This window comes from Sminthopsis crassicaudata, chromosome 6 (genome assembly GCF_048593235.1).
Source record: "Sminthopsis crassicaudata isolate SCR6 chromosome 6, ASM4859323v1, whole genome shotgun sequence".
In the NCBI taxonomy this organism is placed as follows: domain Eukaryota; kingdom Metazoa; phylum Chordata; class Mammalia; order Dasyuromorphia; family Dasyuridae; genus Sminthopsis; species Sminthopsis crassicaudata.
In genome coordinates, this window is record NC_133622.1 from 251,188,027 (window position 1) to 251,201,608 (window position 13,582).

The window sequence follows — 13,582 nt, forward strand, 5'->3', positions numbered from 1 at the left end:
AAACTCAGTTTACCGTTTTGTAGCTTGTTGAGGTGTGAGAAAATAATGGAGGAAACTTAATAAGGCAGATTAGACTTAAAAGTATATCAAGTATAAATTTTTTTTTTTTTTTTTTTTAAAGAAGATCCTGTTGTTGAACATTTACCAGCAAAGCCCTAGCCCCAGGTTTGGAGGAGTTGGAAGCCCATCCCCATGATCATGCTATGGTCTGTTAAGAAGCGAAAGGCAAATGGACTAAAAGGCAGTTTGGAAAGCTCTGAGAGCCCACTACTTAAAAGTGGGGAAGGAGACTGAGGGGAGGGGATGCTGGAGGAGGGAGAATGGGAGTGGAGGAGGGAGAATGGGAGTGGAGGAGGGAGAATGGGGGTGGAGGAGGGAGAATGGGGATGGACGGGGGTCCTGTTGACACACAGATACAAACACAGGCCTTCTGCCTCCCAGCCAGTCACCGCATGTCCCTCTGGGAAAGCAAAAGGTTTTGAACTCCCCCAGGATGAAAGGTCCTAATGGATGATCTGGTTGGCCAATAAATCTGCCACACCTCACATCGGGAGAAACTCCAAATGCCCGGGGGGAAACTGAGTCACAGAGCGGGAGCAGCCCAGGTTGGGGAGTGAGTCACAGAGGCTTGAGAAGGCACAGACACACCTTCCCAAGGGTACCTCCCCTTCCCTCCCGCTCCCCCCCCCCCCCAAGCCCCAGCCCTCTTGCCCTGGAATGACAAAAGCCTTCAGCAGAGGCTGAGGAGTGGGTTCCAGTGATGCTCCCAGAACAGGACCCAGGAATTCCTGCCCCCGGATACTTCTCTTCGCTCTGAGCCACCCAGTTCTAAGGTGGAGAGGGTGGGGAACAGCAAGGTACCAGCTGGCAACCCCGTCCCCGCCACAGATGGAGAAAGCCAGACAGCTGGCCATTCAGGCCGGGGCCCTCCCGCAGGGCCCAGGCCCAGGCAGACAGGAAGCTCCTGACTCCAAAGAAAAGGATTTTGGGTTTGGAAGGGATTCAGGGCTCTGAAAGAGGCATTCTTTGGCTGCAAAGCTGCCCTCTCGTCTCCTGCCCCTGCTGCTCTGACCATTGCTCCGGAAGAGCTGCCACTTTTGCTGGTGGCAAGGATTTTCCCCTCGCCACCTCCACCAAGTGGTCATTCCCTGACTCCCTGACCTTGTCCCACGTTCGACCCTCTCCCCCTTCCTCCCCCACGTTCCTCCCTTTCCCTCTCTCCCTCTTCCCATCAACCCTCTTTCCCCCTTCCCCCTCCATGGGTCCAGACCTTCTGCCTTTTCGGGACAGCTACCTGACCACCTAAGGCAGGACATGGTCACTGTCAGAAATCCCGAGGGGCGGGAAGGGTCTGGAAGGGGGAAGCCTGGGGGGTCTGGGAGCCCCCCAGGGAAGCCTCCGTGACCCCGAGTTACCCCCTCACTGGCCCTAGGACGGGACTCCACGAAATGGGGAGTTTCCCCCAGGATGAATCACCCCCATGTGTCAGGTTGCCAGGGGCTGAGGCGCCTGCCGCCACTCCCTCCCTTCGCTAAGCCCAGAGGCCTTCGCCAGGGAAATTCCCCATTTGGGGGCTTTGAACCCCATCCAAACCCATCGCTCTCCCTCGAGTCAGTCATTTCCTGTTTCCTACAGCGCATCCCTGGCGTCCCTCCCGAGGGGCCGAGGAGCCCAGTGCCCGGACTGCAGCCCGCCCTGTGACTGCTGGGGGGAGCGGGATGCAGGGGCAGGAGCCGGCGGGTTCCAGATCTCCCTCTGGAAGCAAGGAGCTGTCCGGAGCAAGAGACCGAGGCCCTGCCTCAGCTTCCCGGACGGAGGCGCCCTCTTTCCTCTCCGGGAATTCCTCTGCTGCCATTCAAGGCCTTGCCCAATGTGGTGCTGCCTCAGTTTGCAGGCCTGTCTGTGAGTCATCCCTGTCTGCTCTGTACCCCAGTGGGCTAAACAGGGCAGTTCTGGGGTCCCTGGGGTCCCAGTGCCTGTTCCGTGTGTCTGTGCCCTCCCCCCTCTCTGCACCCTCCGCCTGCCCAATCCTTCCCATTCTTCTTTCTTTCTTTGCTACAGAACTGGGTTAAGTGACTTGGCTAGGGATACAGCAAGGGGGGCCTGAGGCTGGATTTGAACTCAGGTCCTGACTGGGGGGTTACCCATTGTACCATCTAGCTGTCCATTCCCCATTCTTTAAACAGCTCGGCGCCTCCTCCTCCAAGAAGCCTTCGACTGCCCGCGGGAGACAGGGCAGCATTTGTGCGGAATTCCCGGAGCCTGTCCCGTAGGAGATCGGGGTTCTCTGGGACACCTCGGACGCTGAAGCCCCAAGAACAGGGAAAGGATGAGTAAAGTGGGAGGGAGGAGGACTGAGGAAATCGCCAGGGAAGGAGAAAGGAAGTGACTAAGCGCTTAAGGTGCCCACTGTGCCCGAAACACTTTCTAAGCATGATTTTATTGGGTCCTTAGGACAACCCGGGGGGGGGGTGATCTTTGTTTTAAAGATGGGGAAACTGAGGCAGAGAGAAATTCAGGGACTTGTACAGGGTCCCACAGCCCCCCTCTGAACCCAGACAGCTTCGCTTGCTGATCCCCCTGACTTTCAAGGAAACCCCCCCCTTGTGTGGGGAGCCTGCAGCAGGTGTGTAGGGGCGGCTGGGGGGTCTCTGCCTTCCCCCCCTCCTGGGGCCCACACAGGGGACCTCGTTTCCCCCTCCCCGCAGCCCTGGGAGAGAGAGAGGGATAACCTTATCCCGGAGCTGAGGAGACTGAGTCCGGGCAGGCCCGGCCTTTCTCAGAGTCCCCCACCCAGCTCCTGCGCCCAGAAGTCCGAGCCAGCGCCCAGAGTCCGGGTCCTGCCCCTCGCTGCTCTCGGACATTCCTCCCTCCGTGAGCCTCGGGGGCTCTTCCAGGATTCAGAGCAGGAAAAAGGGGCGGGGGAGGGTGGGAATCGAGATTTAGAGCAGTGTCCCCCCTGGGGGTGGCGGCGCTCGGGGGAAACTGAGGCACGGGGGGGGCAAGCGGGCAGCGGGGAGGGGGGGGACTCATAGGCAGGGAGGGGGCCGGGGGGAAACTGAGGCACGGGGGGGCAGCGGGCGACAGGGGGGGTGGGGAACAGACTCGTAGGCAGGGAGGGGGCCCGGGGGATGGTGCCGCGGGGAGGTCTGGGGGTGGGGAGGAAGCTTTCCATCTCCCGAGCCCGACATCTGCGCCCCATGACCGCGTCCGCCACGGCGGCCCCCGGGGACAAGCCCTCGAGTAACCGACTGCCCGTGACTCAGCGCGCTTCCACCTCCCGCCGCCGCCAGGCCAAGTCAAGCCTGTGGCATCTCCGCTCCCCGGCCGTGGCATTCCGATCCCGTGAGCCTCCGGGGCTGACTCAGCCTTCGCACGCACCGCTCGGCCCGGGAAGCGGCCGCCAACCCCCCCCCCCCCCCCCCAAGGCCGAGCCCGCCAATCAGGGGCGGCCCAGGAGCCTCGGGGGAACCCGGGGATCCGAGTCTCGGGGACAGCTCTCGGCAGAACCCCCCCCCCTCCCCCACACCTCACAGCCACCCCCCCTCCCCATCTCATCCCCACCCCCACCCCCTCCCCTTACTCATATTTCCCGAAGCCCACAGCGGTCCCCAGCATCCAGCCCAGCCCAGGGCCAGGGCCAGACCCGTGGGAACGAACGCCTTCTGCGTAGCGCCGTCAATTTCCAAACGCAAAAGCGGTCCCGGGGCGAATTCAAACGCGGAGAGGAAGGGAGCGCCCGAGAAAAAGGCCCGGGACAGAAAACAAAACATCGGGAATCTCGGGGCATAAAATGCAGATGCTTTTGCACAACTAAAATCATTGCAGCCAGAATCAGAGAAACGGACGGAGTGGGAATCCTGCCGTGAACTCTGACAAAAGTTCGATAAATGTGGCCCGCGGGGAACAGACGGGAAGATGAGGAAGAACCTCAAAAAGAAGTTTTTTCCCAAAAAAGAAACAAACTATCGATATGGAAAAAAAAAATTCAAAATCATAAGTAACCCAATAAATCCCGGGACAAAACCTCTTTGGACAAGGAATTCTGCCCTAAGGTAGCAAGGATGTTAAAGGATTTGCTGTAGCGCACGTGGGGGAAGAGAGACAAATTAAGTTATTGCTAGTGAAGCTGTGAAGGGTCCAACTGCTCTGAGGGAAGAAATTGGGGTTATGCAAGAAAAGTCACAAATTGTTCAGTTCCTTTGATCCTGAAATCCCGGGACTGGGATGATATTTCCGAGAGGTTATTGACAGCAAGAAAACCTCCCGAAGCCAAAGTGTTGATGAGAGCATTGTGATAGACAAGACAGTGGCCAACAATTAGCCCCGAAGTCAGGAGGACCTGACCTTCATACTTACTAGCTGTGTGACCCTGGGCAAGTCACTTAGCTTCAATTGCCTCAGCAAAAAAACAAAAAACAAAAACAAAAACAAAAAAACTAGGGATGGCTGCAGGAACTTCTCTGAGGTGAAGAAAAATTGCATTCTTTCAAGGCAATCCTAATAAACTGGATAGAAAACGCCAGCTGCATCCAGACAAATGTGGTACAGACCAACACACATGATACGTCCCCTTTTTTTCTGTTTTTTTTTTTCCCCCTCTCGTAGCTTTTCCCTTTTGTTTTGATTTTTCTCTTCCAATAGGATTCATAAAGAAAAGTACATTTTAAAAGTTTATATATATATATATATATATATATATAAATATATATATATATATATACACACACACACATACATATATATGTGTGTGTGTTTATAGATAAAAAAATAAAACAATAAGTAAAAAAAGAAATATAATTGCACTCTATGGAATGATGAATACGAAAAAATCCAGAGGATCATGTGAAAAAAAATGAAATGATGGCAAGACAAGAAAATAGTCTCCATAGTGTCACCGTGGAAGAGCATAGAATTCAAGGCCAGGATAATTGTTAGTTTTTGCCCCCACCACCTGTTAGGGGACACAGACTCTGTTTTGGGTGGGGGACTGTACTAGGTTAAAGAGTACAGTGGGGTCTTCATTGGAAAGCATCTGTTGTGTCCAAATAGAATGTTGTCAACAAAATTTAAAAAAGAAAGAAATTTAATAGGGGCAGTTAGAGCACCAGCCCTGGGGTCAGGAGGGCCCAAATTCAAATCAAGCCTCACTCACTTAACACTAATTACTAGCTTACTAGCTGTGTGACTCTGGGCAAGTCACTTAACCCCAATTGCTTTTCAAAAACTCATTAACAGTAATTAAGGAATTAAAAATAATTAATAAATATATATTATGTTATATATAAAATAATTCAATAAATTAAAAAAATTTAAAAATCTGTTTTAGTGATCCCCCCAAAGACCAGAAAATATGTATTTATTCCAGTCCTGTAATTTATTATTGTCTGCAGTTGCACAGACTGAGGCAAATGACTTGCTCAGGGTCACAGGGCTATTCATGTCTGAGATGAAATTTGAACTCAGGTTTCCACACTCCAGGTCCAGGCCTCCATGGATTATACATTGAGCGCCCCTGGATTTGAGGTGACCTGGAGTTTTAGCGTTTGGAGAGATCCCAAGATCCTTAGCCATAGTCTCTAGAAGCATACTGGCATTTAAAGGTGGTTTGTGTGTTTTGGTTGGTGAGAATCTTGAGGATCCATCATTAAAATTACTGTACAATCTCCCTGATGAAGGTCAGCCATACTCACCCATTCAGTTCCAGGCCTGGTTCGGGCCTTTGCAGCAGCTGCCAAGATATGGGCTGCCTGTCCGAGCCCACGTAGCCCAGACAATGAGTGGCTTTCATTCACTTGGTTCCTTCTGGGTAGAAAGCTAGTTACCATGAATGGCCTTCAAGAAGCTTGGCCACAGCTCTTTCATAGTGGCCAGAAACTGGAAGATGAATGGATGTCCATCAACTGGAGAATGGTTGGGTAAATTATGGTATATGAAGGTTATGGAATATTACTGCTCTGTAAGAAATGACCAGCAGGAGGAACACAGAGAGGCTTGGAGAGACTTCCATCAACTGATGCTGAGTGAAATGAGCAGAACCAGAAGATCGCTGTACACTTCAATGCTGTATGAAGGTGTATTCTGATGGAAGTGGATATCTTCAACATAGAGAAGATCCAACTCACTTCCAGCTGATCAATGATGGACAGAAACAACTACACCCAGAGAAGGAACACTGGGAAGTGAATGTAGATTGTTAGCACTACTGTCTATCTACCCAGGTTACTTACACCTTCGGAATCTAATACTTAACGTGCAACAAGAAAATGGGATTTACACACATATATTGTATCTAGGTTATATTGTAACACATGTAAAATGTATGGGATTGCCTGTCATCTAGGGGAGGAAGTACAGGGAGGGAGGGGAAAATCTGGAAAAATGAATACAAGGGATAATGTTATAAAAAAAAATTACTCATGCATATATATTGTCAAAAATTATAATTATAAAATAAAATATTAAAAAAAAAAAAAAAAAGCTTGGCCACATGCAGGATATCACAGCAGACAGCAGAAGCTGCAAAGGGGCATCTAGAAGATGGTATGGGTTAAAGGGAAGGGAGACCCCCTTTCGTGGGGATTCTGGGGGGGACGGAGCAGACACCTCTCCTGGGGAGTGGCCCTTTCTCAGCTTTCGTCACAGGATGACCTAAGGAGACGGGACTCTACGGCTGAGTGTTTCCAGGATGCTCACCAGCATTCTCATATCCCAAGTAAGCCTGGAGGCGACTTTATCTCCCCCTGCTCAGAACCCTCAAGTGGGAATTGCCTTCCCTCTGTACCTTCCAGAGGCTTAACTCGGGGAAACAGAATTCCCCAACTGCCAGGTACAAAATGGGCTAAGGGGATGATGTCTGTGTAAACAGAAAGCTCCAGGAGGGCAGGCTCTAGTCGCTGCTCTTTACATCCCCGGCACCCGGCACAGAGCCTTGTGGGATCACTGGGAATGTATTAACTGCCCATTGAAGTAAACTGAGCTTCCCCCTAAGAGTCAGATGCTACAGCAGGGAAAGAGCTCTGGATTTGAAGTCAGGGACCCCGGCAGTTGAGCTACTTGATCTCCATGTTTGTTTCCTCATCTGTAAAATGGGGATGCTAGTTGTGCTCCCTACTTGGCAGGGCTGTGGGGGGGATGAAATGAGAACAGATGGCAAGCTCACCACAAACGACGAGGTGCCCATGGGCACCGCAAGGCAACGAGCGAAGCCGTCACAGGAACCGAGTCAGTCAACAAGCATTTATTCAGGGCTCACTAGGCACCAGGCACTGGGCTAAGTGCTGTGGATACAAAGAAAAGCAAAAAGTCGGGTCCCTTGCCTCGGGGGGCGCACATTCTAATGGAAGAGACAACATGTTAATAACTACAGAGACACAAAATATGTACAGTGTAAGGAGGAGGAAGGCAGTGAAGGTGCCAGGGAAGGCAGGAGACTGAGCTGAAGAGAACGAGCGCTCCGGGCCGGGGTCCAGCCTGGAGTCCGGAGATGGTGCCACCCGGGCAACTACAGCCAGGCCATGGTACCCGGGTCATGGGGGTGCAGGGGGGAATAGTGTCAGAACCCCGGAAGGGAGGAAGGCAGCAGGCTGGGGAGGGCTGTCATGCCGGAGGGAGCAGTCAACCTGCTCCTGGAAGTGATAGGAGCCAAAGAGTCAAATGAAGCAGAAGCGCGTGGTCAAGCCTGTGGCTCCCCAGTCTTGGTCCGAGGCTAGCCCTTCACTTCCTCAGTCCCAGAAGGCCTCCTGACACCATTGCTCGTCACATCTGACCTGAGCAAGTGACACCTAAATCTGTAAACCAGAGGACCAGGAGGGGAGGGGGTGCTTTATTGAAGCAATGAGAGGAGTAGGAGAGGGACGGGGGCCCAGGGAATTGCAATCAGAGCAGGGAGCAGCAGGCACCCTCTCTAGGGCCTTGCCGGTGGCCCAGTCCATGGTCAGGGTTACAACTCCCAGGATGCAACACTCCACCAACTCTTGGGTGCCAGCCAGGGATGGGGGTGGAGCAGCTCTAAGCAGGGGAGGGAACCAGCCGAGGCTCTGGGCCAGCAACCTGAGCTCCAGGAAGAGGGTCCCTTTCTCCCTCCACTAACTAGGTCACAAGGGGGAAGGGAGATGGGAGTGGCGCCATAGCCCCACCTCCTCTCCCTTGCAGGTTGGCAACTGTGTCCTTTCCCCTTTCCTGAGGCCCGAGGAGGCTGGCCCTGAAGGCTAAAAGGCAGGCAGCCCTGGGGCGGGGGCTGAGCAGAGGGTCAGGTCTCAGCCCCAAAGTCCATCCCCTGGAAGGCCGGCCAGAATGATTGTCTGCGCCCTCCCCACCCCCGTGTCTGGGCTCCCCCCAGCTAAGTCAGGGCTGTGTTGTTGAGCCGGTCCAGGACTCGGGAGCAATGAGGGTTGCTCTCGAGGTGGTAGCTGCTCTCATAGAGGGTGGGACACAGGTGCCAGCGGTTGGCCCGGTAGATTCCCAGGTAGGTGTAGACATCCGGCTTGTAGGTCAGCGGGCACTTGACCCCCGCGGCCCGGATGGCGGCATCAGCCTTCAGCACGCCCTCCTGGTCCGTGAAATCTTCCGTGTAGACGCAGATGACCTGGCGTTCCTCTTCCTGCGCTCGGGGGCTCACCTTGGCCACCTGCAGCTTCCCCTCCACCACAGCCCTGGCGATGCCGGCCCACGCATGGTCCAGCTTGAAGCCCGGGCTCAGGTGCATCAGCCACTTCCCGGTCAGGACCTGGTGGGTAAGGGCCAGCTCCCGCAGGATGGCCGGAGTGACGGGCCGCCCGCTGGCCTGCAGGGCTTCCCAGGCCCCCTGGAGTCCCTGGACGTCCCCGGCTCCGGGGGAGAAATCGGGCCCGTAGACTGCGATCCAGCCCACAGGCTTGGGGTTCGGGGCGCTGGGGCCCCCGTAGCGGGAGACTCGGGACGGAGGGTAGGCGGCCAGCCAGGAGTCCAGCTCACAAGGTGGGGTGCTGCGGGCATCGAAGACCAGCCAGGGGTCCATGTCGGCTGCCATGGCCTCCGCTGCCAGGTGCTCGGCCGTGAAGCCATCCTCCTGGCTCCCGTGGGGGATCTCTTCCTCCGGCAGCTCGATCCTGCGGGGAGGGGAAAGGTGAGGCACTGCTGCCCTTCTGGAAAGTGAGAGCCCTGCCAGGGCCAGCGCTACCTTCCTGCCCTCTGCAGCCTTGCCACAACCGGCAGAGGCTGGACTTGAGTCCGGAAAGCCCCGAGTTCCAATGCTGACTGTAACCCCGGGTAGCCACCTATTATCTGCCTCAGTTTCCCCGTCTGTGAAGTGGGTACAATGATAGCACCTGCCCCTCCCAGGGGAGGGGGGAGGACCGAAGGAATTGACATAGTGAAATCAAGGGCTGTCAGGGATGGCCACTTTGTTAAGGACCATTTTTGTTACTAATTACAGATAAGGATATAAAACCCCCTTGCCCCCAACTTCTTAAAGGAGATAAAGCCTCGTTGTAAGAGCACAAAACTCGATGGGATCTGGCCAAAGGTCAGTAGCCTGGGAGCCCCGCCGAGGCGCCCCTAGGGTCGCACTTCACCCCCACCCATGGAAAGGAGGCTCCTCCCACACGGCTCTTCCCGAGCTCCGCCTCCCCTCCCCCGCCGGAGGGGGCGCTCGCCGCCGCTCGCCTCCTCCCCGCCCCGCCCCCCCCCCGGCCTTGGCCCCTCCCGGCTCCCGTACACTCCCGCCGCTGCCACAGCTCGGGTCGGAGTCTCCCGCCCCGCGATCCCATTGCCTCCCCTCAAGGCCCAGTCACCTCCGCCTCTCGCTTCTCTCTGTGCCAATGCGACCTGGCCCTCGCTCTCTCCGGGGCTCCTCTCCGCCGCGGGCCCTCCGCTCCGCCCACCCCACGGCCGCCGCCATCTTGGGCCGCCTGCCGCCTCAACAACAACTTTATCGGCAACCGCCGGCCGCGGTCGGAGACAGGCAGAAGACAGGGAGTGAGTGGTCCGGGAGGCGGGACTTACCCGGACGTGGCAGAGGACGCGGCCAATGGGAAGCGAAGTCTCATCGCGGAGGCGCTCGGCTTGAACGCGCGGGGGGCGGGGCCGTTGTAGGCGTTCCTCCTTCAACAGGAAGGCGGAGCGAATGTCGTCATCCTTCACGGGTCTGTCTATAGGAGGAAGGGGTGCTGGAGCGATGTGGACGGGAGTGTGAGCTGCAGCGCGGGCGCTAGGACCCGGAGGAGCGAGGGTAGGCCCGGCGCTAGGACCCAGAGGCCCAGGAGAGCGGCCGGCGCTAGGACCCGGGCGGGGCCGCGGCCGGAGCCGGAGAAGCCGCGGCGGCTGAGCCGGAGGAGCCGGAGCCGGGGCCGGAGCCGGGGCCGGAGGGCCGAGGCCGAGGTGCTTCGAGAGCGGCGGCGACACAGGAGGCCCCGAGATGCCGAGCAAGAAGAAGAAGTACAACGCGCGCTTCCCGCCGGTAAGGACTCGGCCCGGGGCCGCCCCCGGCCCCGCCTGGGCCTCCCCGCGCCGCCCCCCCCTCCGCAGCTGTCCCTGTCCCCGGGGCCCGGCCCCCCCCAGCGCCTCCAGCGTCTGGACCCCCCCCCCCCCCGGCAGCGCCCGCCTGCCCCGCCTGCGGCACCCACAGTCTGGGACAGCCCCCTACCCTCCGACCCCGCTCCCCCTTCCTCTGCAGCCCCAACTTGGAGACCCCCGCCTGTCCCCATCCGCCGGGACCCCCCTCCCGGACCCCTCCTCCGCTTCGCTCCTCTGTCCCCGAACCTGCGCGCCGCCCTGGGACCCCGCGGGGGAGGTGGGGAGGGGGCCTCACCCTGTTCTTCTGCCCCATCTAAGGCCAGGATCAAGAAGATCATGCAGACGGACGAGGAGATCGGCAAGGTGGCTGCAGCTGTTCCTGTCATCATCTGTATCCTGGGTGTGGGGACCCGGGCCGGGGTCAGGGGCTGGGGCCAGGGGGTCAGGGGTCATGGGGCTGGGGGTCAGGGGGGTCAGGAGGCTGGGGTCATGGGGCTGGGTGCGTTTCCTTGGTTTTTCCCTTTCCTTTTTGTGGCTAAGACAATTGGGGTTCAGTGACTTGCCCAGGGTCCCACAGCCAGGAAGTGGGAAGCGTCTGAGGCCAGATTTGAACTCCTGACTCCAGGGCTGGCCCTCTCGTGGCTGCCCCTCCTTGGTTTTTCTTGACGAGCCCCCTCAGCTCGAGCACTAGAACTGTTTTTGGAATCGCTTCTCAAGAAAGCCTGTCAAGTGACCCAGTCCCGGAATGCCAAGACCATGACCACCTCCCACCTGTGAGTCCGGCTCCGGCCTCCCTCCTCCCCTTTGCCTCCCTCACCTTTGGAAAGGTCACCGCACTCACAACTAGACGACCCCTCGGGCCCCTCCCTGCAGCCCAACCTTTTCCTGGTTCTGGACCCTTTAGTGGGGGGTAAAGTTAGAAAACTTCGAGGGTCGCCTCGAGGAGCCCCACCCCCATTTCTGCCAAGACCCCTTCCCCTGGAGCTCAAGGGGGGAGCTCAGCCCTTAACTCCCATCCTAGGAAACAGTGTATCGAGTTGGAGCAGCAGTTTGACTTCCTGAAGGACCTGGTGGCCGCCGTGCCAGACATGCAGGGGGACGGAGAGGACAATCACCTGGACGGCGAGAAGGGAGCCCGGAGGTAAGGGCTGCGGGGGGAGGGGGCGCTCCTCTCCTCCTCCCCAGGCTGCTTTGCTCCAGAGAAAACCTTTTCAGAATTATTCTGATCTAAGCAGTGCCAGAAAAAGGGAGAAGTTCGGAAACATTCGGCCCCTGCTGGAGGCCAGGAAACCCCGGTTTTCTGCCTCTGTCCTCTCACACGCACGCACACGTATCTGCGTCCAGCCTCTTGCTTTCTTTTCCAGAATTGTTATTGCTGCCTTTTGTTTTTATGTCCCTGGGTTTCTCAGAAAAGCACCCTCCCTGCTCCTCCCCAGAGAAAAGTACTGTAGAACCAACAAAGGGGTTTCTTTGTTTTTTTGCTGAGGCAATTAGGGTTAAGTGACTTGCTCAGGGTCTCACAGCCAGGAAGTGTGAAGTGCCTGAGATCAGATTTGAACTCCTGACCCCAGGGCTGGGCCTCCAGGGCCATCCAGCTGTCCCACCAATAAAGTTTTTAAAGAAAAAAAATCAGAACGGATCAGCCCTTAGAAAAAGTCTGCTGGAGTATGCAGCACTCCACCCCCGGGGACCTCCACCTCTGCCAAGGGGTCAGAGCGGGGGGAGGGCTTCTCCAGCCAGTGTTCACACTGCCGCTCGCCGCTTGTGTAGTGTGGTGCTCCTGGGTCTCTGTTTCTTACGCATCAGTTCTTACAAATCTTTGGGGGTTTCTTTGAGACTCTCCCTTTCCCCCTTCTGACGGCCCCGTAGTATTTGACCCACATCTGCAAAGGGTCTCTGAGCCAGGCTCCCTCTGAGGCCGAATGACGTTTCGGCACATCAGGCCCTGCTTTTTGTGACCTGTGACCTCGAGCATTCATAACCATTCTTCGCTGTCGCCTTAGTTTCCCCGTCTGGAAAGTTCCCAAGTCTTATGTCTGATTCTAGGGGCCGGAAGCCTGGGAGCAGCCGGAAGAATGGCGGTGCTGGAGGAAAAGGGAAAGACAAGAAGCAGTCCGGCACGGACTCGGAGCAGGAGGTAAGATGGCCCCTTAGACTTGCCCAGGGCAGGGCTTGCTTCCCTTCGGTGTCTCTGGCCACTGAGGGCTCGTGCTTGATTGCCGCTGAGCTCACGGCCTGGCCCTGGGCCTCCCCCAGCCTGCCTGACGTCCCTGAGCCGTCGGCCTGGCCCCTTCCCTCTGAGCTGGGGCGGTCTGAGGGGCTGACCTGGCTGATTCCGCCCACAGGATGATTCTGAGGACACAGAGACAGATGGGGAGGAGGAGATGCCCCAGCCCCCAGCCCAACCCATTCGGCCCCCGGCCCCGTTCCAGAGGTGAGGTCGGCGACCGGGATGGGGGCATCATAGGAGGTGGGGGCGGGGGTGCAGGCCAGAGGCCGAGGGGAATACAGGGGGTCTGTCCGTGGTGGAGGCGCACCCTAGGTGGGGAGACGGCCCCATAGTGCTCCGGGGTTCTGTTGGGGGGGAATGGGGTTCTGGCCCTGGGTGCCTCTGTAACTAATCCAATCACCTCTCTCCTTCCACAGCCCCCCGGCCCCTTTTCTCCCCTTTTCCTCCACCCTCCCTCTCCCTCCGGCCCCCCCTGGCCCCACAGCTGTTGAAGAAGAAGAAGATTATGATTCATAGGTCTACCCCCCCCCCCTAGCCGTCTCACCTCCTCCTCCCACCCTCTACCCTCATTTAGTCCATTTTAGGGGCTGTAGGTGAGGTGGGGGGAGGGGAGGACCTTCTTAAATTTATTAAAAAATTTTAAAAAGAAAGAGGCTCCTGAGTGTTCCCCCCCCCAAGCCCTCCATCTCTGGGTGCTCTCCCCCAGGCCCCCCACTTCCCCACCCTCCTTTCCCTCTAGGAGAAACAAAGCATGGGCGTGCTTGGGGAGTCATTCCTCCCGCGCCTCACTTTGCTGATTTGTAAGGGAGGCATTGGGTCCAGTGCCCCTAGAGAGTGGATGGCTGCCAGACCCTCTGC

General features: G+C 57.1%; 2 protein-coding genes across 3 annotated transcripts; one reads left to right on the plus strand and one right to left on the minus strand.

Annotated features, from left to right (window-relative positions):
• Window positions 1-7,222: 7,222 nt before the first annotated feature.
• On the minus strand, window positions 7,223-10,153 carry C6H11orf68 (chromosome 6 C11orf68 homolog). 2 transcript variants are annotated; one of them, XM_074276133.1, is made up of 2 exons: window positions 9,985-10,153; window positions 7,223-9,089 (listed from the first exon to the last, which is right to left on the minus strand). In XM_074276133.1, exons 1-2 carry the CDS (start codon window positions 10,026-10,028, stop codon window positions 8,342-8,344), a joined length of 792 nt encoding a protein of 263 aa, XP_074132234.1. In that variant the 5' UTR covers window positions 10,029-10,153; the 3' UTR covers window positions 7,223-8,341. The 2 variants fall into 2 exon arrangements, with proteins under 2 accessions (XP_074132234.1, XP_074132233.1); XM_074276132.1 differs by lacking the exon at window positions 9,985-10,153 and adding an exon at window positions 9,774-9,972.
• A 106-nt stretch (window positions 10,154-10,259) lies between these two features.
• Window positions 10,260-13,374, plus strand: DRAP1 (DR1 associated protein 1). The gene is made up of 7 exons (XM_074276134.1): window positions 10,260-10,438; window positions 10,813-10,885; window positions 11,174-11,267; window positions 11,516-11,635; window positions 12,541-12,631; window positions 12,840-12,928; window positions 13,141-13,374. Exons 1-7 carry the CDS (start codon window positions 10,397-10,399, stop codon window positions 13,238-13,240), a joined length of 609 nt encoding a protein of 202 aa, XP_074132235.1. The 5' UTR covers window positions 10,260-10,396; the 3' UTR covers window positions 13,241-13,374.
• The last annotated feature ends 208 nt before the right edge of the window (window positions 13,375-13,582 follow it).

Bases quoted from the DNA above. Each gene is read 5' to 3' on its own strand.
- C6H11orf68 (XM_074276132.1), bottom strand. From the start codon at position 9,880: ATGGCGGCGGCCGTGGGGTGGGCGGAGCGGAGGGCCCGCGGCGGAGAG. The intron at 9,090-9,773 runs GTGACTGGGCCT...CCCTCCCCGCAG, and splicing joins GAGAGAAGCGAGAGGCGGAG to GATCGAGCTGCCGGAGGAAG.
- DRAP1 (XM_074276134.1), top strand. From the start codon at position 10,397: ATGCCGAGCAAGAAGAAGAAGTACAACGCGCGCTTCCCGCCG. The intron at 11,268-11,515 runs GTGAGTCCGGCT...CTCCCATCCTAG, and splicing joins ACCATGACCACCTCCCACCT to GAAACAGTGTATCGAGTTGG. The intron at 12,632-12,839 runs GTAAGATGGCCC...TTCCGCCCACAG, and splicing joins GCACGGACTCGGAGCAGGAG to GATGATTCTGAGGACACAGA.